Source organism: Lissotriton vulgaris, chromosome 5, assembly GCF_964263255.1.
Source record: "Lissotriton vulgaris chromosome 5, aLisVul1.2, whole genome shotgun sequence".
Taxonomy (NCBI): domain Eukaryota; kingdom Metazoa; phylum Chordata; class Amphibia; order Caudata; family Salamandridae; genus Lissotriton; species Lissotriton vulgaris.
Genome location: NC_141693.1, coordinates 1,465,030,187 through 1,465,057,169, shown reverse-complemented (window position 1 = coordinate 1,465,057,169; position 26,983 = coordinate 1,465,030,187). Strand labels below are relative to the sequence as shown.

Sequence of the window (26,983 nt, the reverse complement as noted above, 5' to 3'; positions counted from 1 at the left end):
GGGATCTACAACATGGTCATCAGGAACGCGGCAACAGCTTATGGGGTGAACCTAGAGGAAGGAAAATCAAGCCTGCTTCCTCCTAGAGACCCTGCTCCCCACTCAAGCCAGTAGTCAGTTCCTCCCTATGCTACCAAGTGTCCTGGACCAGGGGAGAGAGGCATTCAAAGAACCAGCAAGCTGCAAGTCTTTCACACCCAGGACAGAGAAAAAATACAAACACTCCTCTAAGGATCCTCCCTACATCCAGGGATCCGTCACAGGTGACTCCATCATTGCAGCAACAGCCAGAAAAAGGGCCAACGTTCCAACAAACTCAGGCCTGCCACCTGACAAAGAGAGTAAGAGGATAGACCTCACTGGAAGGAAGATAGAGAGGAATGCAACAGTACACTGGCACATTGCCAACTCTAATGCCCTACTCAACAGGCATACGTACCAGCATTGGGACGAGGTCGGACAAGTGCTCAAACACCTCCCTGAGCAATACCAACAGAGGGCAACACACCTGGTGGAGGAAGGCAAGAAAATAGCCAACTCATGCCTAAAATCAGCCCTGGATGCGGCAGACATGTCCAGCAGGCTCATGATGATCTGGGTCACAGAGAGAAGGCATGCCTGGCTGAGAATATCAGGCTTCAAGCCGGAACTACAGAATAACCTCCTGAACACCCCCTTCAATGGTGAAACCCTGTTCCGAGCACCAGTGGATGAGAAACTCACCCAACTCGAAAAGGAAACTGTAAGGTCCATTGCAATTCAGAGGAATGAGGAGAGGCACATCGGCACGAATGCCAAACGGAAGAGGGTGAAACCAGCCGGGAATGTCGCATCAGACATTCCAGCAGGGCTACCAGGGCGACAACCAAGCACAGCAGGGCCAGCATAAACAAACCTGGCAATACCAACCTCGGGGCCAGTCCTTTCGCGGGAGGGCGAATGGACGAGGGCAAACAAGAAGGGGGGCCAGCAACCCACTTCAAAGTGACTCCGCACCACCAACCGTGCTCACCCACACGACACCTCTAGGGGAGGGGCACATCAAAGTCCGCAAAAAATGGTCACACGTGTGAGAAGTTGGCCCGATATGCAACGTTCGCTATTCTAGCGACCGCTATGTATCGTTCCAACGACCCTTATGGTGTTTGGTTGTAAGTCAACCTATAGACCAGCTATCCTAGTAGCGTGGATACGAGCAGTCTAAGGCTAAAGACTCGAGAGGGCGCGTTAAGCCAGCTGTTTACCACACATGTACCCCTTGAACACCCAGTGAAAGGACACCACACAAGTGTTATGAAAATAAACAGTATATTTATTAAGAATCACAACAGCCCTGTACTCTTTATGAGGACAGGGTACTAAGCACAACCAAATCTCTTTAGCAAATACTTCAAGTGCACAATTAAAACAAGTGTCCAAGGACACGGAAAGATTAAGGTCTCGGGCGGACCCGATAAGGCAAGTCGGAAGCGAGGGACTCGGGACCCTAGAGTAAAGAGGCTATGCAGGCACCGAAATGCCGAGTTACCTAGCCACGAGGGCTGCGGCTGCACAAGTCTTACAGGCGTCGGGGTCTTCGCTGACGAGCCAGGAGCCGGAAGAAAAGGAGTTGCTGGCCGGCGACCAGGGCTGAATAGTTTGTAGAGATCCAAGCCTGGATCAGAGAGTGTTGATACCTGAAAGCAGAGGGGACCAAGTTCGTACTACTAGCCAGTAGTCAGAGGGTACCAGGAAGGCACCGGTTGGCCGTCACCTCGACCAGGTGAGTGGGCGACGCTAGGCTCTGCAGTCTCACGGACCAGGAGGCGTTGTCGGCGACCACGGTGGAGGTGCGAGCTGTCCCACGAAGGATGATGCTGTCGGCGTCGCTGGGCCCAGGATGGGGCAACAAGCCTTGGCAAATCTCAGGGCCACGTGGTGGGCCTAAGATGGCGTCTTGAGTGGACCAGGAGGGTCCGGGGTGCTTCTCGCAAAGATGGAAGCAAGGGCCAGTCTGGAGCAACCAGACCAGCAGAGTTGTTTGTCGGTCGTCGTCAAGGACGGGCACAAGCCAGCGGCTAGTGACCAGACAACGTGCTGAGCAGCGAGCAGAAGGGCCCCACGCAGATCGTGGAGATGCTGGGAGACTGCACTTCAGTGCTGGAGCGGCTCAGGGTCGGGGCTTCTCGGACCCCAGAGCACTCACCAGAGAGTTACCTCGATGGTCGTGCTGGTTTAAGAGCGTGCAGGTTCTGATGATGGCCGGTCCCTCGAGGTCTCGTCGCACCCACAGATCACAGCTGAGCTGATGACGTGGGTAGAGGTCAGAGGTGCCAGGGAAGCCGGTTCTCGTCGAGCTGGGCCGTCGGATCCTTGAGGAAGGACTTGCAGCAAACCGCAGAGTTCTTAGATGGTGCCCGCTGATGCAGGGTGACTACTCCTTAGTCACAAGGGAGAAATCTTGAGAAGAGTCTTGAAGTCCTTTCGTAGAAAGTATTCTTGATTCAAAGATGATCTAATTTGGAAGGGTCCCCGCTCCGGCCTTTATTCTAAAGAAAGGGGTGGGTACATGACTAGGTCCTGCCCTAAGGGTGGGACCAGGAAGGGGGGTAGTTACACCCCTCTCCCCTGCCGGACTTTCCCCAGGCCAGGGCTGTCGCCCCTGGAACTGGTTCTAACCGGCAGATGCGTAGTGAGCACCGGGGTGCCACTCCGCAGTCACCTTCTCGCAAAAGCCCTACCTACCCAGAATACACAAACCCTGTCTGGGACGGTGCGAACACCGCCCTTGACAGGAAACCCTTTGTCCGAGCGCTCCTCGCTGGAAGGACTCCCAGCAGCAGGGGGTCAGACTCGTGTCTGTGGTGGCAGCATCCATTTTGTGGAGCTGAGGCTTCAGTTAACTTTAACCGGGGTTCACAGTTACGTACATGTCGTGTCCCTCTAGAAGGGTGGAATGCTAACCTCATCGCCAGTATTGGTGAGAGGGCAGCACCCCGATTCGTATGACACCTTACTCGACATGCCTTGATAGCGCGACACCGAAGTTACCGATATGGTACGCGTTATCATGGAACAGCCATTGGGTCTTGATTCCGCAAGCTGCAACCGGGCTCGGCTCGGGCCTGAACCTAGCTCACACGAGCCCACGCACTCTGCCTTCAGGATTGTTAAGGCCTGCCATAGGAGTGTCTGATAGGAACTCGGGTGTCCACTGTATGGTTAGATATAGAACTACTATACCTAAAGCGAAGGGTGCTTACACGACTTCGCCCCAGCTGTCGTGCAGCCAGTTGTGTCAATTTTAGGAGGCCAGCCAGGGGTGGCATAATACATGCTGCAGCCCCTGGCGGCCCTGGGTACACCTATGCCCTGTGTTACGGGGTCTGACAAGGTGGCCCAGTACCAATTGGTAAATGCACCTAGGGTACATCTCGTAATTTAGAAAGAGAACAGCCAGGCTGTGGGTCTGATTAGCAGGCCCACAGCCAGAGAAAGTCGTAAACCAGTGAAACAAAAGCAAAAAATCTGGGTGATCATAGGATTGCAGACCCTACTCTCCTACAACACGGACAAAAGATCAACGAACATGCAACACCAGTAGGAGGCAGACTAAAACACTTCTTCCACGAATGGAAGAAAATAACAGACAAATGGATACTGAACATCATACAGTTCGGATACTGCATAGAACTGGAAAAGAAACCACCAAACAGGAAACCAAAAAGAAAAACGCACTCCGCAAAAGAAGAACATTAGTTACTTACCTGTAAACTGTGGTTCTCCAGTATTGGTGTCTTTCATAGATTCACATGCTTGAATATTCCCCGTCGTCGAAGTGGGAGTCCCACAGTACATAAAATAGCAGTAATATATGCATATATAAGTAAAATTATTATAATTATAAAAATACATATACATATATATATAAAATACAGTAAACTCAAAAGTACCATAGAACTGAATAGGCCCATAGAAAGCCTAAGGGAGAAACTCAACTTGGTAACATATCAGTGTCCTTATGTTTTGGTCCAAATTCCAGCCAATCAGGCTGTAGTTCCCTCTAGAACCTTCTCCTCAGAAGCCCAAGACCTCAGATTTTCGTAGCACAGAGTAACCAAAGTGCCTGAGGAGAAGAGAGCCTCTGATGGGAGGATGGGAGGGTCGCATGTGAATCTATGAAAGACACCAATACTGGAGTACCACAGTTTACAGGTAAGTAACTTATGTTCTTCTCCAGTATTAGGGGTGTCTTTCATTGATTCACATGCTTGAATAAGAGTAGAAAGCAGTAATCATCATATAAGTCATAAAGGTAACAATAATTTCAAGCATATAATAGACATATCATATTAAAGAGAGAAAACCTTTGACAGGAGGCGGGTAGCAACAGAGGCTCACCTTTAATGGAAAAGATTCCGCAGCACCACTTGTCCTACTGCTGCATCTGCGGCATCTGTTGACTGCAGACAGTAGTGCTTCGTAAAAGTATGGCTGCTCGACCACGTAGCAGCTCTGCAGATGTGTCGCAGAGGTACCCCCACAAAAAGGGCAGTAGAAGGTGACACAGCTCTAGTTGAATGAGCACGTACTGGAGCTGGAAGAGGCTTGCCAGCTCGCGGATGACAAAAGGCAATAGTGGAAGAAATCCACCTAGTAATAGTTTGTTTGGTAACAGGTTGTCCTTTAGAGACCGGGCCATAGGCCACGAACAATTGATCAGATTTCCTGAAGGATGCAGTGCGCTGAATATAAAACTTGAGGCAATGTTTTAAATCCAGGGAATGTAATGAACGTTCCTCGGGAGTTTGAGGATCCGGAAAGAAAGTCTTTAAAACTACCGGTTCATTGAGATGAAAATCACTGGGAACTTTCGGAATAAATGTAGGATTAGTACGTAGTGTAACAGCCTCCTTTGAGAACTGGAGAAAAGGAGGCTGAATTGTGAATGCCTGAATGTCACTGACACGCCTAGATGACGTTAAGGCGAGCAATAGGGAAACTTTCCACGTGAGAAACTTTAAGCTTGGTGAATGGATGGGTTCAAAATGAGGTAGGAGGAGCCGAGACAAGACCAGGTTTAAGCGCCAAGTAGGCGGAGGACGTCGAATGGGTGGAAACATTCGGAAGAGACCTTTGAAAAACTGTTTAATAATTCTAGACGAATATAGTGAGGAAGAGCCATCATGACGGAAGCGGGATAGAGCCGCTAGAAAGACCTTCAGAGTGGAATGGGAACGTCCTGACTTCGCAAGGGATAAGAAGAAAGGCAGAATCTGTTTTGGTTTAGCGGTCATCGGATCCAAAGCCCTGGTGTGGCACCAGACACAGAAACGCTTCCACTTCAACTGATAGGTTTTAATGGTGGAAGGAGTACGGGCGTGCGCTAATACCTTTCTACATTCTGCGTCGATGGTCAGACGCGCAAATTCATGGTGCTCCGGTTCCAGGCATGAAGTTGGAGGTATGCTGGATCCGGATGGCAAATACGCCCCTGCTGCATCATGAGGAGGTGAGGCAACGGATGAAGCGGAATTGGCTCGCTCTGGGAGAACAAGAGAAGGTCCGGGAACCATGGGCGCCTCGGCCACTTGGGTGCGATCAAGATGACTTGGCAGGGTTGAAGCCTCCTCCTGTGCAACAAGCGTGGAATCGGAGGAAGCGGAGGAAAAGCGTAGCTGAATGCGTTCAACCAGCTGATCGAAAATGCATTTCCGCTCGACTCTCTGTGGGGATGAAGACTTGCAAAGCGTTGGCATTTCTTGTTGGTGATAGTCGCAAAAAGATCTATCTGCGGATGGCCCCACTGGCGGAAAATGAACTCCAGAGTTGGTTGATTGAGTTCCCACTCGTGGTTGTCCGAGAAAGACCTGCTGAGTGTGTCCGCCAGAACATTGGAAACACCCGGCACATGTATGGCAGTGAGATGAATCTGGTGATGAATTGCCCAATTCCATATCTCTTGTGCTTGTTGGGAAGCAAAAGGGACCTGGTGCCGCCCTGCTTGTTCAAGTAATGCATGCTGGTGGTGTTGTCTGTTCTCACCAGCAGAGATTGACCTCGAACGATCCGTTGAAATGACTTCAGGCCAGGAAGAACGCCAGGAGCTCCAGACGATTTATATGCCAAGTGCGTTGGACCGCAGTCCATTTTCCTTGCACGGACAGGCCTTCGAGATGTGCTCCCCAGCCCTCCAGGGATGCATCGGTTGTAAGCGTCAGAGTTGGAGTAGTGTCCTGAAAAGACCGACCTTTTGAAATGTTTGGAGGGTGAGCCCACCACTCCAGAGCCTTTTGGATGCGGAGCGTAAAAAGGATCCTGTCGTTGAATGATCCTGAAATCTGCTTCCACTGCTTGTCTAACTCCTCTTGGATGACCCTCATATGTAGTCTGCAGTGGGGGATCAACTGTATGGCGGAAGAAGCCATGCCGAGGAATGATTTCAACATCCGGACTGAAACGTACAGTTTTGACTGGAGGGATCGTACCATCTGGAGCATACAGTCTTGTCGTTCCTGGGAGGCAAAAACCATTGCCAGATGAGAATCTAGAGAGGCTCCTAGAAAATCTCGCCGTTGAGATGGGCGAAGGTGTGACTTCTGGCAATTGATGGAAAGGCCCAAGTCTTGAAATTGGGAGAGGCAAGACTGTGTATGCTGGATTGCCAGTTGAAGATTTGGCGCCTTTGAGACAATCGTCCAGGTATGGATAAAATTGTATGCCTCATAGGTGTAGGAAGGCAGCTACCGGGGCCATGATCTTGGTAAAGATCCCCTTGGTGCTGAACGGAGGCCGAATGGTAGGACCTTGAATGGAAGTGTAGGTGTCCGACTGTAAAGCGCAGATACTTCCTGTGTCTGGGGTGAATTGGCACATGGAAATATGCATCCTGGAGGTCGATCGTTGAGAAGAATTACCCTGGATTGAGGAAATTCAGGATTTGAAGCAGAGTTAACATCTGAAAGGTTTTGCAAATGATGAATTTGTTCAGGGCCCGTAAATCCAAAATTGGACGCCATTCTCCCGACTTTTTCTTGACTAAGAAAAACCGGGAATAGAATCCCTTGCCACATTGACCTAGCGACACTACCTCGATTGCCCCTTTTTGGATCATTAATTTTACTTGGGCCAAAAGTTCTTTGAGGTGGGGGGGAGGGTGGCCCCGAAGGTGGACGAGTGGGAGGGAATTTTGTGAACTCCAGGGTATGGCCTTTGGAGATAACGTCCAGGACCCATTGGTCGGAGGTGATTTCGGACCATTTGCAAAAGTACTTTGAGATGCGACCTCCAAGATGCACAGTCGGCAGACAAAAGGAACTGAGACTGTCACTGTTGTTTGTTGTTTGCGCCACCTATATAAGTTGTTTTCCGTTGGTATGGTCTGGAGGAAGACTGACTATTTTGGTTTTGGTTAGAACCTCTCTGCCGGTTATCGCCGTAGGTTTTGTATGAGCGATACTGGCCTGATCCACGAAAAGTAGAGGAGCCACGGCCTCTACCTTGTGCCCCGAAAGGGCAGATTTTTATATTGGAGAGTAGCTAAGGACTTTGCGGTGTCAGTGTCCTTTTTGATCGCCTCAAGAGCTTCGTCTATATGCTTGCCAAATAAAGACTCTCCATTGTACGGCAAGTCGAGGACTTTTGCTTGTACTTCTGGGCGAAATGTTGTAGATTTCTGCCAGCCTTGATGCCTCAATACTGCAGCCCCAGCTAATTGGCGAAAGCCCGTGGATGAAATGTCGAGCGCACATTCGATAATTTCAGACGAAATTACCTCTCCCTCTTGGATAATAGCCTGCGCTTCTGCACGGATGGCCTCAGGAATTTGAGGAATCAGTGCGGCAATCTCGGACCACATTTGGCGGTCGTAAGGGCCCAGAATTGCCAAGGTATTTGCCGCTCTGACAGTCGTGGCCGCCATTGTAGTAAACTTTTTTCCTATAGAGTCCAACTTGCGACCTTCCTGATCAGGAGGAGACGTGAGTGGTGTAGCCGGATTACGATATCTTTTCTGTGCTGCTTGAGTAATAACCGACTCTGCTTTTAGTTGTGACACCAAACAGGCTGGAGCGGACGCTGGAGCCTTATATTTTTTGTCCAATCTGGGTAAGACTGCAGGTACTGAGTTAGAATGTTCCATGAGTTTAAATCCCTCTGACCAAATAAAGTCAATAATTGGAATTGTGTGGGATTGTCTTTGTGAAACGTCCTTAAAATCATACAGGAAGCATTCACTTTCATGTTGCTGTTTCTCGACAGTGAGATGAAAGCGTTTCGCTGCACGGACCATTAAATTATGGAAGTTTGCAATGTCCACTGGAGGCGATGCAAGAAGTGAGGTGGGCGGAGTGGAAGGTGTTTGTGCCCTGTAATTGTCCCACTCATTCATATCGACGACATCGTCGTCATCAGTGTCGTGAGGAGCAGGATCCTCATTGTCAGTGTCAGGTCGAGTTCCTCCCGGAGACGCGGGTGGAACCGGAGCAGGTGCTTGTAGAGATTGAGGTGGAGGCTGGGGATGAGGTTGCGATGCTGGGGAGGCAGGTGTAGACGGATGGAACCTGCGGTTATAGTCATCAAGCATGTGCTGCAAATTTTTGACTAAAGATAAAGGTATTTGTGTAACAGGTTTTGAAGGTACTGTTTCTGCTTCGTCAACAGGAAATAAATCATTCCCACTTTCGACGTATTTCTCTTCGTCACCCTCATCACTGTACTCCTGGCACTTAATGTGCAAGTCAGATGGACTAGATGCCTGTCCGAACAGTTGTTCCACCTCCGATTCATGATCGGATTCTTCTCCACCTGATTGGAGCAATTTGTCAGGAAGACGTGCTCCACTCCTTATTGGACTTATTTGAATAAGAGGCACAGTCTTCAAGGTAGAAGCAGTAACCACTGTAAAAGTGGCAGCTGAGGCCGGAGGAGGATGAGATGCCAACGAGCCCGTTGATGTTACAGCAGTATTCGTACGACCAACCTGAGGTGCAGAAATTGAAGATTTTTTCGTCGTCGGCGAAGATTTCTTGTCCGTCGACGGAGCCGTCGACGATATTGGAGGTTTGGTCGTCGATGACGAAGTAACCGTCGACGAGCAAGCCGTAGACTGAGTCGTCGTCGCTGATGCGATGGCCGTCGATGGAGGCGCCGTCGACGAGGCTGTTGTCGACTAGCTTCTTTTAGATGATTTGGTCTTCGTCGTCGGTATTTGCTTAGACGACGGAACCGTCGACGATGGGAGCGTCGACGTTGATTTCTTCGTCGACTGCATCGATTTGACACTCGTCGACGAGATCTTAACAATCGACATAATGGGTCTCGCCTCCTGGGCTTTCGTCGACGAGGTGATCGTCGTCGACGCAGCAGTGGATGACATAGAACATGTCGTCGGCGACGTAGAGGTTACAGACTTCGTCGTCGCTGAAGACGTCGACGGGCGCGTCGACGAGCCAATCCCGGATTTCTGAGAGAAAGGCAAGGCTTTGGGCGCAGATGTCAGAGAGCCAGGTCCTGTAGACGTGCCCTGAAGCAAATCCTGTGGGGAAACAATCCTGGAGGATTCCAACAGTCTACTCTTCTTAAGAAAAGGAGATGGAACCTCAGTTTCAGACCCACGCTTCTGAGAGGATCTGGAAATGCCTGAAGAAAAACTTTCCACATCAGAAACCACAGACTCTGAAGTCTTCAACTTCTGTAGCCACAGGAGACGGGCCCCTTTATCCCTCAGAGTCTTGGGAGGAAAAGTGCGACAGTACTTACAGTTCTTAACCTCGTGGTCTGGGTAGAGACAGTAAATGCAATTACTGTGAGGATCCTCATGGAAAAGGCACAGTTTACCACAGGAAGGGCAGGCTTTAAACAAGGATTTCTTATTTGAAGACATTTTGAAGAAATAACAGCTAGAGTTGAAGAAAAAACTGAGCAGAGCTCAGGGAGACTTTCTTCACACGACGTGCGGTAGGTCTTGGGCTTCTGAGGAGAAGGTTCTAGAGGGAACTACAGCCTGATTGGCTGGAATTTGGACCAAAACATAATGACACTGATATGTTACCAAGTTGAGTTTCTCTCTTAGGCTTTCTATGGGCCTATTCAGTTCTATGGTACTTTTGAGTTTACTGTATTTTATATATATATATGTATATATATTTTTATAATTATAATAATTTTACTTATATATGCATATATTACTGCTATTTTATGTACCGTGGGATTCCCACTTCGACGACGGGGAATATTCAAGCATGTGAATCTAAGAAAGACAGCCCTAATACTGGAGAACTAGCGCTACTCACAGAGGAAGCTCAAGAACTCCTCCACAAAGAAGCCATAGAAACAGTACCATTCAAAGAAAGAAACAAGGGAGCGTACTTGAACTACTTCCTCGTACCAAAGGTGGATGAAACACTAGGACCCATCCTGGACCTACGGTTTCTAAACCAATACATAAGAACACAAAAATTCAAGATGACATCTCTTCAAGAAGTCATTCCTCCGATAAGGGACGGAGACTTTATGTCCACCATAGACCTAAAGGACGCCTACCTACACATTCCCATGAACAGAAAGCACAAACATTTACTGAGATTTGCCATCAACAAAGCACACTAGCATGTTCACCGCCCTGGCCTTCGGACTAAAATCCGCACCAAGGGTCTTCACCAAGTGCCTCGCTGCCGTGGCAGTGCACCTAAGGCGGGAAGGGATCCATGTATACTCCTACCTCGACGACTGGCTCATAAAAGCAAGTTCCTACAAACAATGCAAGGAGCATGCACAACGGGTCACAAAAACGCTAACGGAACTGGGATTCTCAATACGCTGGGGGAAATCCTCAATGTAACCAGAGCAAGGGAAGATCTTCCTAGGCGCACAGATCAACACCATACAGAGCAAAGTGTTTCCCAGCGACAAGAGAACGCTTGCCCTGCTCAAGGAGACACGTCAGTACCAGAAGGGGCGAGCTCTGACAGTGAGGACAGCGAGCAAGATCATGGGGATGATGGCATCCTGCATACACCTAGTCCCCAATATACTTCTACACATTAGACCATTCCAGGAATGGCTGGAACAACAATGGCCACAAGCTACAGGGAGTTGGGAAGATCTAGCGGTTGTAACGCACGCAGTGCAAGAGGAGATAGCGTGGTGGAACAAGGAGAAAATAACAAAGGGGAAGCCTTTGACACCACGAACCCCAACAGTGACCATCACCACAGACTCATCCCAGAAGGGATGGGGAGCACTAATGAACCAACTCAAGGTGCGGGGCCTGTGGACTCCAACAGATGCGATCAGGCACATCAACTACCTGGAACTAAAGACCGTGTTCCTCGCCCGGAAAGCCTTCCAGAAACAACTGTACGGGCAAAGAGTGTTGATACATACGGACAACACCACAACGATGTTCTACATCAACAAATAGGGAGGTACACAATCAGTTGCACTATCCAACCTAACGCAGGACATATGAAGATGGGCCATCCTACTCAAAATAGACCTCCTAGCTATACACCTACCAGGGAAGGACAACGTGGAGGCAGACTGGCTCAGCAGACGGACATCTGCATTCCACGAGTGGGAACTCAATGCACATAAAACACAAAGGCTATTCAAGAAGTGGGGGACCCTGACAATAGATCTATTTGCAACACACCAGAATGCAAAATACCGATACTTCGCAACCTGGGGAAAAATCTCAAGGGAATGCCCTATGGATAAGCTGGTCGAAAACATTTGCCCACGCTTTTCCCCCCCCGATACCACTGATACACAGGGTACTCTGCAAATGCAGAACCAGCAACATGACGCTGATTCTGGTGGCAGCACAGTGGGCCAGGCAGTCATGGTTCTCGCAAATAGTGGAGATGGCGCAGGGACCGCCTCACAAATTCGGGAAAAGAAAGGACTTGCTCTCCATGCAAAACGGAGAGGTACTCCACCCAGAGCCAGAGAGCCTCTGCTCCTGAAGACAGAGTTTGCACAACTGAAACTGCCGGAGAGCACACTGTGGGTGCTACAAGAGGCAAGAAGACCTCCCACACGGAAGTGCTATGTGGCAAAATGGAAAAGATTCACACATCGGTGTATCAAGGAGAAACTGCACAAGAAGATGACATGGGAATCAACGGTGCTAAAATATTTCACACCTACTCAAATCAAACCTAAGTTCCACCTCACTGAGGGTACACCTAGCGGCAATAGTAGCCTACACAAGAGGAGAGACAGGAAAGAGCTTCTTTACTTCACAAGTACTTAAAAGATTCCTGGAAGGGGCTAAATGAATCGCGCCACCCAGCATGGAACCTTAATTTAGTCTAACAGAGCTTATGAAGGCGCCTTTCGAACCGATTCATAAGACATCACTACAAATGCTCACAATGAAGACAGCCTTTCTAGTGGCAATCACCTTGCTACGCAGGGTAAGCAAACTGCAAGCGCTAACTCTGCAGGAACCCTACATTCAAATACACAACGATAGGGTGGTCATGAGAACTGACCCACACTTTATGCCAAAGGTCATGTCAAGGTTTCACATGAACCAGACAATACAAATACCAAGCTTCTTTCAGGAACCATCAACAAGTGCTGAGAGGGCCCTGCACACTCTGGACGCTAGAAGGGCAGTAATGCATTACATGGAAAGAACTAAAGAGCACAGGAAAACAAAGCAGTTCTTTGTGTCCTTCGCAAGCAGTTTCCTGGGTAGACCGATAACAAAGGGCACCATTGCACGATGGATCGCACAAACAATACAATTCTGCCACAAGCAGGCAGGTCAAGAACTAACATAAGGGGCACAAGCCCACTCTACTAGGAAAAAAGGAGCAACAATTGCCTTTCTGGCTAACACACCCATTCAAGACATGTGCCTGGCGGCAACATGGGCTTCAGTGCACACGTTCACTAAGCACTACTGCGTGGATATACAGATGAACAAGGAAGCACAAGTAGGACAGAGTGCTTCAACATATATTCAACAACCAACGTTCATCTTCCACCCAGCCGCCACAAACATAGCAAACCGCTACCAAGTCTATGCACAGCATAGTGAATCCAGAAAGATTCACGCTGCAAAACGAATAGTTTCTTACCTGTCGGTGTTGTTTTGCAGCTTGAAGATCTTTCTGGATTCACTATTGAACCCACCCAACTCCGCCAGAAAGATGAGGCAGGAGAAGAAGGTGGAAATACAAGGAATAAAATGCAAACAAACACTTTAAGAGACAAAGTGAAAATTAATTTACTTTAAGAAAGAACTGGAAAACATGGCCAAGGATTCACGAACAGAACACAAAAACAAGAAAAAAGAATATGAAGATGGCGGCCAAAAATGGGAGCTTCCACAGGAAGTACACCAGAAAGTGGGACGTCGACGCCCACCTTGGCTACGAAAAAAAAAAAAGAAAGACAAGACTACGATTCCAGACCCAACCACTAGACCGCTGAATAATGCACAGCATAGTGAATCCAGAAAGCTCTTCAAGCTGCAAAACAACACCGACAGGTAAGAAACTATTAGTTTTGGTATCTATTAAAAAGGTGAGGAATCTGCAGCTTAAAGTCTCAATCAGAACAACAAGTTACTTACCATTGGTAACAGTTCCTTTGGTAGAGACTCTGTCTAGCTGCAGATTTCTCACTGACCATCCTGTCCTAATAGTTCTTTGATTGGACTCTATTAAATAATAAGATCCCAAGTCTAGGAATGTACACACTGGTCCCAACCAATGTGCTATTGGGGCTTGGGGCACAGACAGTCTTGAAAGAAATTGACCTCCGTGCAGGGGAGTGGTACCTATTTAGGCTTTGCTATGTCCTTTCCGAAGTTGAACGGCGTCGGTCCAGTGCTACTCGGCACCATCTACCCGCACGCAAAGATACTGCTGAATAGTTTCTGGATACAGCCTGGCACCTGGGAGTAATAGAAAAGAGAGAAATACGCAACAAGAATCTCTACCAGCAAGAGCATTACCGAAGTTAAAAAAAAACTTGGTCTACAGGTAAGTAGCTAGTTTCTTTTTTGTGTTTCTGCTTATGTTAACATGAATATCGAGGCTAGATCTGTGGGAGTTTGGAAGCACCCTACAGCTGCCCATTTCTCCTTTTGTACACTTCAGTGGGAGAGCACACTTCACTAGAGAGTGAATGCACTCTGTAGTGAGGGGTTGAACATATTTGAAGTTTTGGTCCTGATGTCTTGTGAAGTGTGCATATTGTCCCCCTCAATAGTGCCCATTAAAAACTGACAAATTGTAATTGGAAACATTTGAAAACCTCTACAGATGCTACAGGTACTAGAATGGTATTTTGAGGATTTATTGTTACAGGTAAGTAACTAGTTCTTACCTTCCTTAAACTGTATTTGATTCCTGTCCATGTGGTGTACATTACATGCAGGGTACTTACTGGTTTGGGTTTTCTAAAGTTTATTGCCTTTTTAAGACTTATCTGCACTTCTGCAACTGTGAATCCGAAAAGTTGTAAGGGTCTGGATAGAAGTAAAAGAATGTTGATAATACAATACACACAGAGTTCTATTCTTACTAGTTTATTGACGTTGTCCATTTTACTGCTGTGGGTACATCAGATAAGTTAAAAAAAAGTTTTTCCACCTGTTACTGAAGAGTCCCACCCTTTTAGTTGGAATATTTTAAAGCATGATGCCTTGCAGATGACACAGGAGTGAGAGGTTGATAGTTACAGTTAAGTTCGTGTCTCTATAATGCCGTCTCGTTGCAGCTCTGTTTACAGCATTGTCTGTTTCTTGCAGTCCTCGCAGCTGTGTGCCCAGCAGCCGGTCCAGGCTGAACTTTCGGAGAGATGCGAGAAGCTGCAGTGCCGCCTCTCGTCGCACAGGATTGAAAACGAAGAGGTGAGATTAGCAGCCAGTGTAAAAACCGAACCCTTCTCTTGCAGCCAAGTCCCTCCCTTGTGAGTCTTTGAAAGCTGCAGTGGTATACTGAAATGACTTAACCAATGGCGTAGTCCAGGTGAAACCCAAATCTGCATCCTTGGTTTCTAGAGCTCGTTTCAACTTTCGAACAAAAAATAGCATTTTTTGGATTTTAAAACCTCTTTCAAGATAGTGTTTCCCACCGGTGCTAATTGAAATACGTGAGGGAAAACAACTCTGGAACTTAGCAGGAACATTCAAGGGGCGCATTACTTAGCAGCAGTAAATCTAGGTTTGAGAACTTGTACATGTGCACCTGCCTAACAAATTGATAGACCGATTGTAAAAACAAATTAGCGCAGGTCATGCCATTTACTAACTCACAAGGAGAAACGCATGACCCCATCCTTTGCGCCCATTGCTGGCCGGGTGCGTAGAGTAAGCACAGCGCACCTCTAACCTGCCCAACAGCATATAGGAAGTTGTGTATGGAAAACTCAGCTGTATATCAAGTCCACAATGAACCTCTGCGGGACAAAGCCTACTTTTCAACATCCAGACACAATCATGTACCAGAATTCATACTTCAAATAACACCCCCAAAGTCCCGCAGCACTTTGTCCCTTCCTCCAGTTGATCATGAATTCAGATCGCTTACTGGTGTCCATCACTAGCTGTGTGGCTCTAGCTACTGTGGACCACTTTGTCTCCTTAGGGGAGCTCGATAAACAACTGACCACCACCCCAGTGTCTAGGCTGAGCCTGGAAGCCTTCACACACAAGTGACTTGGTGAGTGTTTACTTCGGTGTCAATTAGTGGAACCTATGGGTGCATCACACATGCTACTCACGATGACCACAGAAATGGAGCTGTGTCATATCGTTGGTATGCATAGACAAAAATCCATACCACTTTCATATTTAAATACATACATGGTGCAGACACGATCTAATTTGTGCCAATGAACTGAGTGCCAGTGGGGATTGAAAGATGATATGGGTGAAAGTATACAATATGAAAAGAAAATTGCAATTGTTTCATCGTATCTTCTTCAAGCTGATGTATTGGTCTTGGTCAGTGGAGTGAGACCCCATTCTAGGTTTCTATGCGGACCTGTGGCCTATTGTGCAGTAATGTTGACATGGGCTCAGGTGTGGATGCCGTCCAGTTGCCATGGCCTGTGGATATAAACTGGCAGGATGCTACAGTTATAAGAAGAGCCTCCATGCCTCTCTGCTGTTAGCACCGGGATGCCTCTTTGCTTAGGCAGCTGTGCGCTTTATAAGTTTATTTAACATTAACAGTTACTTTGGATTGGGCATGCATGCATTGCCGGTGCTTCCTGGACTGGGGTGGCCTGTCCTCCATAGGCTGTACCAAACCTGGAGGTCTCCATGGCACTCCTCTTGTCTGATGCCTAAAAACAAACAAGTCACTCCAAAGACACTGGAGGAGCTGCATGGAACACATTGAAGCCCATGACCAGCCATGCACTAGAGACTGCGCAGTGCTGTGTCAACAGTGACAAGCTGCAAGTGAGAAGACCATCTTCGGTGGAGGCTCTTTGTGGTGGGCTTGCTTCTATGCATCACCGAGTCACCTTTTTCTTATAATAGGGGTGCCTTTTGTCTCTACCTCTTGCCCCTAACCTTCATCTGCGGAGGTGGATTATTTTCCCAATTAACTCCCAAGACCTGAAACATTTTGCGTCCTGCTCAGAGAACCTTTAAATCATCTGGCATTTTATATGGTCTTAAATCTGAAATTTCACTAAATAAAGTGAGGCTCACGTCATTCCAGTCTGTTTCACTACTGTCACTCCTCGGTGCTAGGACACCGCCCTTTAGCACTGTAGAAGTTTACTCCATTCTTTCATTTACCTAGTGTGAGGATGTGCCCAGACTAGCCTTGCAGGTAAGTACCGTAGCAGTCCCCTAGCCTTAATCTGAAGATGACCAAGGGCCTCTGTGTCCAATACCACTGAACAGCGCCCTGACCCAAAGATATCATCTGCAATATATTTTAATGGTATCACACACTTTTAGAAAAGTTGGAAAACTGGGATTAGATTATGAGACTCTGTTTCTGTGAGCACGCTTTAGAAATTGACAGCGTCTCTGCTCCGCTACATCTGTCATTGTTTTAACATTGAATGATTCTATATTGAGGATCCCTTGAAAGGGGTCAAACGGTCATAAAGCACCTAGTTGTCCACAATGCCAATTGCGTGCTGTCCCTCATGAACACAGGTTAAGAAGACCATGGAAGCTACCCTGCAGACCATCCAGGACATCGTGACTATCCAGGACTTTGATGTGGCGGACTGCTTCCAATACAGCAATTCTATGGAGTCAGTCAAGTCTGCAGTCACAGAGACCATCTTCGGCAAGCCCAGCATTGCCAAGCGGCGGGCCAACCAGCAGGAGACCGAGCAGTTCTACTTTACGGTAAGGAGGGTGATCACAGCTTGCATCTTTTCCTAAGATTTCACTGACACAGGCTGTTTAGTCAAACTGTGCAACCTGGTGCAGGCAGATGGAAGCATCCTTATTTTTATTTTGTATTTTTAAATGACTTGTAAAGCACACTTGCACTCCTAGGTAGTGTCTTGGCGCTAATGGTGAATCTTACTTTTTTTTAAAAAAGCAGCCACTAAAGCAAGACATGTGGTCATTGAGCATGAAGCCAGATTTTGACCAGATTTCTGAAGTTGTAAAATGCTTTTTTCAGCTCTCATTGACAATAGAAGTGAGTTCCATAGGAAAGGCCTCAACTCTGCATCTTCTGAACCAAATCTGGAGCCTAAACGCTGGCTCATCACAGGGAATCTGGGCACTGGAAAATGTGTCCTTTGCGAATGGAGGGATGGTAGAGGTGTGTCTGTTGTCTACCAAGCTGTGGTAAACAAAACATTTTTTTAATGAATATCTTGTTCTCCCGCAAATAATCAAGAGGGACGAGGAGTGATATTTAACGAGGTCCTGCACCCTACTCCTCCACAGTGAATTTACAATAAACACAGAGGGAGCAGATACTCTGGTAAGGGACACTACATGCCCTGTTAGGTGGAATCCAAGGTCCGACCGGCTGGATCACAAGGGGATCCAAGTGATCAGATCACAGTGCCCTCACTGAGGCCCGTCCGGCATTGCAGCGCCGGCTTTATGAGGAGCACCCAATGATAAAGCATGACAGCCTACCAGGTGTGTGAGGGCACTTGGATCTGATCACTCCGATCCCCTTCTGATCCGTCCTGTCAGACCTTTGATTCCACCTAATAGGGCATGTCCTGTGCCGTACCTGAGGAACTGCTCCCTCTGTTTATCGTATCTTGGTCTCACACAAGCAATGTTTTGCCCATTTCCAGCCCCTTGAAAAACATGTTGATTTAACACCATTATAAGCCTCATCTTTAGACAACATAAAATATCGTGTCATAGAGGTTTAAAATGAGTAGCGTTGCAGTTATTTTCCTCTGTAAAAGTGCCAAAAACAGTTTGCAATCTGGGACCTGTCTATGTGCCGCCTTACCGTACAAGGCAAAAAACGTATATATATAACACCAGCTCAGTATCTTTGACTTAAAAAAAATCTGAATTTTTAGAAGACGTGACTCGCTGTGGGGCAAACATACAAAGCTGTGAGAAGCAACAGTTGCACCTTGCATTGTTTCCATTTCTTCCCCTTTATGTCCCATTTGACCTCAGCGCCAAGACACCCACGGGTATAAGTCGCGCTTTATAAATTGTAAAAATAAATAAATTCCCTGGTTCGCAAGTTTTAAAGCCTGGTAGAGTGCTAATTCTTAATGCAACCAGCAAGAACCTACATACTGGCACATTTTGTCTCCCTATTTCCTTTATCTAAGTACCAGACACTTTGTCACCCGGATCTGAACCCTAATTTCCAAATATGTAAGGTTTGGCCAGCTAAGGGGCCCTAAGAATAACTTTAACATAGCTATCGGGAAACAGGAGTACACTTACTTCACTAACTTGCAAATTATCTCCAAAGTCACCTTATGGTGACAGCAAGAAAAAAATCAATAACAACTGTAATAAATTGATCCCTCCACCCTGTCCCCCGGAACCATACAAACTACCTTTTCACGACCTTCCGAGTCACCCCTTAAACCCATTGTAAAGACTTTCAGCACCAAGGGCAGCTCCAAGGCTGATGGGTCCATTGGTTAGCAATGAGCATTAAATTACCATTGGATCATTCCATTACATTGGCTGATTAATCTCTGGATATGATAAATTGAAGAACTGACACATGGAAACCCTGGATGCCATCGGTTTATTTTAACCTATCAATTTCTGTTGGCATAATTAATACCCCTGGAGCCTAATCGCTTAATTGGTTCCCGGATCGACCATTGCTACCATGTAGTTCTTTAACCACAGTCCAGTATCCAGAATCTAGGCCAATGAGGAGATCCCGCAGTCCCAACTTTAGAAGTGGTAAATGCTCCTTAAAGGCGGTGGTGCCTAGAGATGAGTCCTGGCATTGGACACGAGTCCAGCTGAAAGACTTTGAGAGGGTCCTGATAAAAATGGGTTACTTTAGATGAAAGTAATTGTTTTCATTTTTGTTTACATTATGACGTAATCTCCGTTACGGTTCGATAAAAGCAGAGAGCGGAAATCCTATTGCAAGTTCACATCATACCACAGTGAGTGGAGAGACAGTCCCATCACGGATCCCATAGTTGCTCTGCTGCTGTTGCAGTCTGTCAGCTGTGAGACGTCACTGACGTGAGGCCCGCTTTCCCTTCCATCCCTCTTGACTATCTCTTACGGTGATTTTTTTGTATTTTTTATTTTGAGGCTGACGGCTGAATCTCTTCGTTCTGTCAGTCCAAATAGAGGTGCTGCGCTTAGGTTAAATTAAAAAAAAAAAGCCTTCCCTGTCACAATAGCGTCGAGGCGCTGTGTGGGCACGAGGCTGCCTTCCCACCCCATCATGCTCTCTGCACCTCTAATTGGCGGGCATAGATCAGTCTGTACTCTACAATGATTAGTCGCCACAATATGTTGCGTGAGAGGCTCCCGTCCAAGCTCGCCAATTTTTTAATCTCATTAGCCCACTGTGCGCCATGCCGTTCATATCCGACTGCCATAAAGCAGCTCCCGAGGGCATGGGGGATATTGCCCCCGTCACCGTGAAATCCAGGGGGTGGTGAGGGGAGCCATTCGTCTTGTCTCGTTAACGCCTGAAGTCAAACAGCGGTGGGGATTTATGCTGGCTGTGGGGGTGGGGAAGGAGAGATTTAACCACCCCAGAGAGGGCCCCGGAGACCAGGCGAGAATAATATGTGTGTGTGTGTGTGTCTAGATATTCTATTCATAGAAGCAGGCGGTAAAATGTCAACTCGTGTGTAATCTGCTCTAGACATTTTTTCTCTTTTTTCATTTATAGATGAGCCGTCGATGTCATTCACATTTTACAGAATTGCGTTTGCAGTGCTGTCCTGCACGCTTCCACAACGACCGCCTTTGGTGCGCGGTTTGTGTGCGCGCGCGCGTTGTAGTTTTGCGGTTGAGGGGATCTGCCCTTCCGTTATCAATCGTTTATATGTTCTACTTATATGCGGAATGGTTGTTCGGGGATCGGGGTGCCTGGGAAAGCTTTTTGTTCCCTGTGCCTTGTGTGGCTGTGAGCCGAGGGCGCGTGGTGCCGCTGCGTCCGCTGTACCTGTTCAGTGCGCAGAGAGCTCTGCACTGCTGCTGCCGCCTGTGCTGTGACCTTTCTCTGTGGGGTTACACTTCCGCCCGCCTCCTCTGTGCCTTTCAGGAAGCGAGGGGAGTTTGCCCGAATGTTCCACCTCCCTCCTCTCAGCCTACTCTCGAAGGGCGCAATGTAGTGTAGCGTTATAAAAACCTTAAAAAACAAATACTTTGGGGCAGATTTACAAGCCCCCTGCGCCACCAGTACGTCACTTTTTGTGGCATACTGGTGGCGCAGGGGGCTCCTCCATATTTACAAGGAGAGGAAAAGCCACCCTGCGTGATTTTTCCTCTCCTTGTAAATACGGCCCCTTCACACGCAGCACTTTGCGCTGAAGGGGCGTTCCATGGGTGTTGCTGTGGGTGTTCCCACGCAACACCAATGGAATGAAACACATCTCCAGATTTAAGAGAAATCCTAAATCTGGAGATGCAGTTGAATGCTACGCCCCTCTAGAGGTGGCGTAGCGAGGCGCAACGAGGAGAAATGTTTTCATTTCTCCTTGTTTTTTCCTCTTTTAATGCGTGCTTCATTCTACAGCAGGCATTGAAAGAGGAAAAAGCCTTTAAGGATTGTTTTTGTGCAGGAAGGTGCCCCTTCCTGCATAAAAACAATCTCCCCACGACGCAGGCATCCGTGCCACCATGGTGCAAGGGTGCCTGCGCCGGCGCTTGGCAGCTGTTTGTGTGCCAGCGCAGGGGCAAGCACAGGAATGCGACATATTCTTGTAAATGTCGCATTCCTGTGCTCTGAAAGTGCCCCAGCGTGGCACAGCCAAAGGGCTTGCGGTGCCATGCTGCAGCACTTTCCTTTAGATCTGCCTCTAAATCCGTATTCGTGTTTCGTCTCATTTTTGGGAGGGAACTTGCACTGCTGCTGCCTGTGCGGCTGTATGCGTTCTGGATGCTCACGGTAAAACAATTTGTTACCAAAAAAGCTTTAAAAACATGTTTTTATTATACCATTACACCCCAATCTCACCTTGGATTTCTGTAACCAATACTACGTGATTTTAGATAAATCTTCATGTTAGTTACATTTTCCAAAGCAGGTCTGCACAGGGTTATACATTTTTCAGCCTGATGGCATCATTTGAGAGTCTGGTGCACTGCATTGTGGGAGTTGAAGGCTTGGTTAGGCTAAATTAAACCCGTCGGAATAACTCACCTGGAATCAAAGATTTCTGGAAGGAGAGCCTTGGACTGGAATGGCGCCATTCGGCATCCCTGCCAGCTGGGCAGCTCCCCAGGGTCCTGCGGCCATCTTTCTCCGGGGAGTTGATGAATGGCATGAACAAAAAAATAAGAGAAACTGTAAAGGAAATTGGGACGTGTGGAGGAAGGGTCTGCAGACCAAGTAATGGAGACGAAGACAACCAGGCGGACTTTGCGATTTATTTGGAGAGCTCGAGAAGCCGTCATCTCCCTCACTTGTTGAGGAAACCCCATGCTCAAGGAGGGCTGCATTTCAGAGCGATTGCTCCGATCTCTGATGTGTCTCTCAGAGCACTGAGCACCACTCACCTCTCTGAAGCGCTCTCAATGGCCCAGCCATCCGACCGCTCATCTTTTTACATTTGTTAAATTTCCTTCTCTGTGGACTGCTGTCTCTTGTGGTCCTTAATTTTACAACCTTCTAGACTTTGCTTAGGGATTGTCTGGATTGCCGCCTTTATTCGTCTAACTTCCATTTTATGTCAAACCTTCCGCTCCTTTTCTATCGAATGGTCCCAGAAGCACAGATATCCTGGCCTATGAACCCAGTTCTCATATCCCGCTTGCCTACACGAGATTTCCCAAGATATCAGTGCCTCTGAAAGGCCTGAAGGATTGGGGCAGAACTAGTACACTGTCCTACAAACCTCCATCTTTGTCCAGTCCTACAGGCCTTGCAGAGACATGGCCATGCAATCTCCCACATAGACAAGTCTGTCCAAGCCTTCCTGCCCCGTTCAAAGATGGCTTTTATTTATTTATTTATTTATTTATTTATTTATTTATGCGATTTTATATAGCGCGGACTTTACCCGAAGGTGTCAGAGCACTTCACAATAGGAACAGTAATGATGCAAGAGGAAACAATTTCAAATGAACAAATTACAAAAGCAAACCTTAAGTTACATGGATCAAAAGTGACAATAGTGAGCAACCAAAATACATGAGGTAGCAATCAGTACATTACAGGAGAAAAAAGTGATGTGTGCAGGTTACAAAAGCATACAAAGTACCAGTAGAGGTATAATACTGCAATAAATGGCAGACACTCCAGCACAAGAACAAACGTTACGTAGGCAATGGTGGCACTTGTGCAAGTATCTAAAGCAAACAAAATGTGAGGGGTAGCAACAGTGTGTTACAAGAGAAAAGTGACGTGTGCAAGTTACAAAAGGGTACCATACACAAGTACAAGGATAATACCTGCCAGTTGATGTGGTTTGCCATTTCTATCTAGATTACCTTAAAGACTGCTTCTAATTTTGGTCTTTCTCTGAAAAATGCCGACATTTGGCACCTAATAAAAAAACAATTGTATATTCACGGATTTTGATTAAAGGCTCGCTGTCTGCCCATAGAGGAACATCCTAGGGCAAAGGTGGGGTTCCGAAATACTTCAAGGAAGTGTGGGCTGGTTCACCCCATACACTGTGACACACGTGTGTCTGCATACTTAGCATGAGCCAAGCGGTGCTCGAGGACAGCGCAGTGATGCTCACTTGAGCTGCACTGGCAACATTATGTATATGTGCTATCTCCATAGTTACCCGTAATGGAATGGCTTCTGGGAATAAAACTTGCATCTTTTCCATTAATATAATTTAATGTCCGGGCTGTCTTGTCTGCTCTCTCCTCCGCTGTCCCATGGGACGGCGACCACAGCGCAGGATGAGTAAGTAGGCTTCCTCGAGGACCCTTCCCGCAGCGATCGCTGGGAAGGGCCGACATCTGGGTCATCTTAATCTCCATTGAACCGTGCATGTCCTCCTTTGGCTCGGGTACCATTGGCGCGCGAGGGAATGCGCACGTGCCCTCCCACTCAATCATAGCCGCGGTAAATCCGTGAAATATTACCAAAGCCAACAGGTCTGGTCTTGTCAAGCTGCAGCGATGGTTGTTTTTTTTCAGGATTAATATTTGAAGCGTATGCCACACAATTTTTTTTAATGCTCCTCCTCGAAAGCGCTTACAATAAATTTTAAATAAAAAAATACATATCATTTTAATAGAACAGTATAGGTGCTTTCTAGGAAGCACGTGTACCTAAAATAGGAGTTGATATTTGTGTTTTTTATTTTCAATGCACAGCACTGGAAAACGATTCTTATTGTGGCAGGCACAACACTAATGGGTTTAAGTTATTGTAACTGAAAGGCATAGTTAAACACACAAAGATGACTACTAACATAAAGGATAAACAAAGGAAGGAAAATTGGCAATGTGAAGATTTGGCCCAAACATGTGAGCCCAGCTTTCACTCTAGTGAGGGACGATTTTTGAAAATAATGTAGCCATACCGGTTATTTTGCAGTCAAATTTTAAAATAAAATGGCTATTAAGCTGCTTCTTTCATCGAAGTCATTTATGAAATAGTGTAATACTGTTATGGTGTGCCAACCCAGTATGCCCTTCATGTTGGTGTCCCGAGAGTTCTCTGCAAGAAAACTTTAAAAAAAGGATGATGAAAATGCATGTTTTGGGCAAAGTTGCCCCAAAATGGTAAAGAAAAACATAGATTCTACGGTCACTTTTCATAATCTTGATGGACGATTTGACATGGCATATTTTTTAAGGTGTGTATAGCATTTACTACACTTTAACATTCCACTTCCTTTCATCTACCACACTGCCTCTTTCAGGGGGTCCTCAATCAAACTTATGAACCAGCATTCAGGTTGGAAGTATAATTCCAGTCTACAAATCTGTAAATCTGTTTGGCAGAATGGTGCTCCTTGCAGGACAGTGGCGGTCATCCCTGGCATAATGGTGGTCCTGCTTCATGTTGGGTACCTTAAGCATTACTGTGCCCATCTCTGGCATCGGAGTTGCTATCCCAGTCACATTGGTGACCCTAGAAAATGTTGGCAACCCTGGGCATATGTCGTGAATGTGTAGCTTTGTGTACGCATCCATCCTGGAATGAGAGGGCATCTGACAATTAATGGGCTTACATGAGCATTTGGGGCATCTCCTCTCCATGTGGTCCAGTAGGGCATGAGAATAGACTGTGATGTATTTGAGCATCAAATCTATGAGTTGGCTAAAAATGAAAAACAGATTTTTGGGATTACAAACATGTTATTTGAATAACATGGAGGAACTGAATGTATCCAAGATCATATTTAGAAGTATCTATATTTCTTTAAAAATCTCAAGGTCGTATTTGGAGACAAAATGATAACCTTTTCATAAAGTATTTATGGAACAAACCGTGCCAATGTTATTTCTTTGTAGCTAGAAGGCACTAGCTGCTATGTCTGCGAATTTATAAATGATGTAGAGCGGTTTATTATCTATTCTGATATAGTTTTCATGACATTAGCAGCACTACTGTTCACAACATGTTTGTGTGGTGTAAAAGGGATATGTTTGCAGTTTTAACCAATAACGTCACTGTACCCGGAGTAGTACATTTAGTGCACGAATCTGAGATCTGTCTGACCTGGGAATTGCTCTGATGGCTACGACCTAAAATTGTGAGATTTGTTTGCATTTTCATTTTTGCACCCCAATTCTTCAAAATAGATTTGCAGTCATTTGTATACCTGGTACTCCATGATGCTAGAAATGGGCAGCATAATTCCAGGACTGTCAGCAATAACTACTTTGGTGACTACTAATGCCAGGGCTTACCCCTATATCCGGAATGGCCACAGTATACCAAGGATAGATATATTATGCACGGTGCAGACGCCAGCGGGCTATCTCCAGTTTTCCTACCCTACCAAATGGGTCGGGGGTGGGGGGGGGGGTTGGAGGTGGAGGACACAAATGACCACATGTAAAGGCCGACTAAAAAGGGGACAGCAAATTATTATTGTTCCTCTGCAATATGAGGAATGTTGTCTCCTTGCTAGTGCCATAAGAGCAGCAGCCAATGTGTGAACACCCCCCTCACCTTGCCTGGAGGTGGGTTACAGGCAGAGGATATATCAAAGGGCTGCTCGAGATGCTTGACCTATTTTTGGGTTCAAGTTACATGGTGAGCCTACAGCTTTGTTACAAGTGCCTACAAATAGGGCACCTGGGAAGAGTTAGGGGACTCCTCAGGTCACAGTAGTCATTATGGTGTTAGTTGTGATGAACGTGAGGATCCTCCTTAAATCTTCAAGAGCGAGCTGGCACCCTGACTGGCCCTGTCCGCTCCGACAGATTGCGAGCTGTATCAGAATAAACCGTAGGAAGATTGGGCCCTTTATAAGAAAGAGCGCTATTAAAGTAAATGTTGGAAATGTAAAGACCTTTACATTTAATGAGCTTGGATTTATAAATGGTGCATGAGCATTACCAAGGGAGCCGCTCTCGCTTTCTCAGGACTGGTGCCTGTGGTTTTACTCTAACTCTCTGCTGACACCCGGATCACCTGTAAGTTGACCAAACCTGTGGAATGAATGAACTAGAAACATTTGTTTTCCACAACAATAGGTTTGTCAGATTTTAAAGTCGCCTCTTATCTTAACCTGGTTCTTTTCTAATCCTCCCAAGAGCCAGGGCTAGCCATGCTCTGGTTCAGGTGAACACTGTGCGGGCATTGCAGGTAGTGGTAGGCAGAAGCATTCTGTGCTCGTTGATGTGGTGCGGGTGAGCCCACCTTCTGCCAGCTGCTCAGGCCTCCTCCCAGGCTGAGCTGGCCTCTGGTTGGGGCCAGTTCCATAGGCCTCAGGAGGCTGGCAGTTATGCCTGCGGCCGGCCTCTGGACCTGCTTTTGGTGGTGTGCTTGTACCTCTGTAGGCAGCTTGGGCTCAGTTCTCCAGAAGGAAAGCTCTGTTTCTGTGGCTCTTTGGTTATGCCCTTCTGGGGCCCACAAGAACGGTCCCATCCATTCCTATAACGCATATGTGTGAGAAACTGGGTCCTTGTATGGGGTGGGGGGATTTACATAGATTGTCTTGCGGGCAGCGGAACAAATATGCAGTCTTGCTACAGTGCAGGTGGTGAGATTACTCACTTGGTGGGAGCTTCGTGTCCTGGTGGATCACTTGGAGAACTTGACACTCAAGTGACAGACCCTATGATGACACTATCTAACAAACCATACTAAGCGCAGATTATATGCACCGCAGATTGTGAACGTATGGCTGAGGGTCTCCGAGACACTGTCCCGGAGACTCTGGTATTGAGACCTACGTGGTTCATTTTCCCCCTTCTTTTGATTGATGACAAGCT

At 47.0% G+C, this 26,983-nt stretch overlaps 1 protein-coding gene across 2 annotated transcripts in view; it reads left to right on the top strand.

The window, feature by feature from the left end:
• SRGAP2 (SLIT-ROBO Rho GTPase activating protein 2) overlaps nt 1-26,983 on the top strand; it is a 539,260-nt gene that overhangs the window by 361,875 nt on the left and 150,402 nt on the right. For both annotated transcript variants that reach the window (XM_086923416.1, XM_086923417.1), the window contains 2 exons: nt 14,750-14,851; nt 17,123-17,320. In XM_086923416.1, the coding sequence (XP_086779542.1) occupies nt 14,750-14,851; nt 17,123-17,320 (300 nt within the window). The remainder of the gene's footprint in view (nt 1-14,749; nt 14,852-17,122; nt 17,321-26,983) is intronic.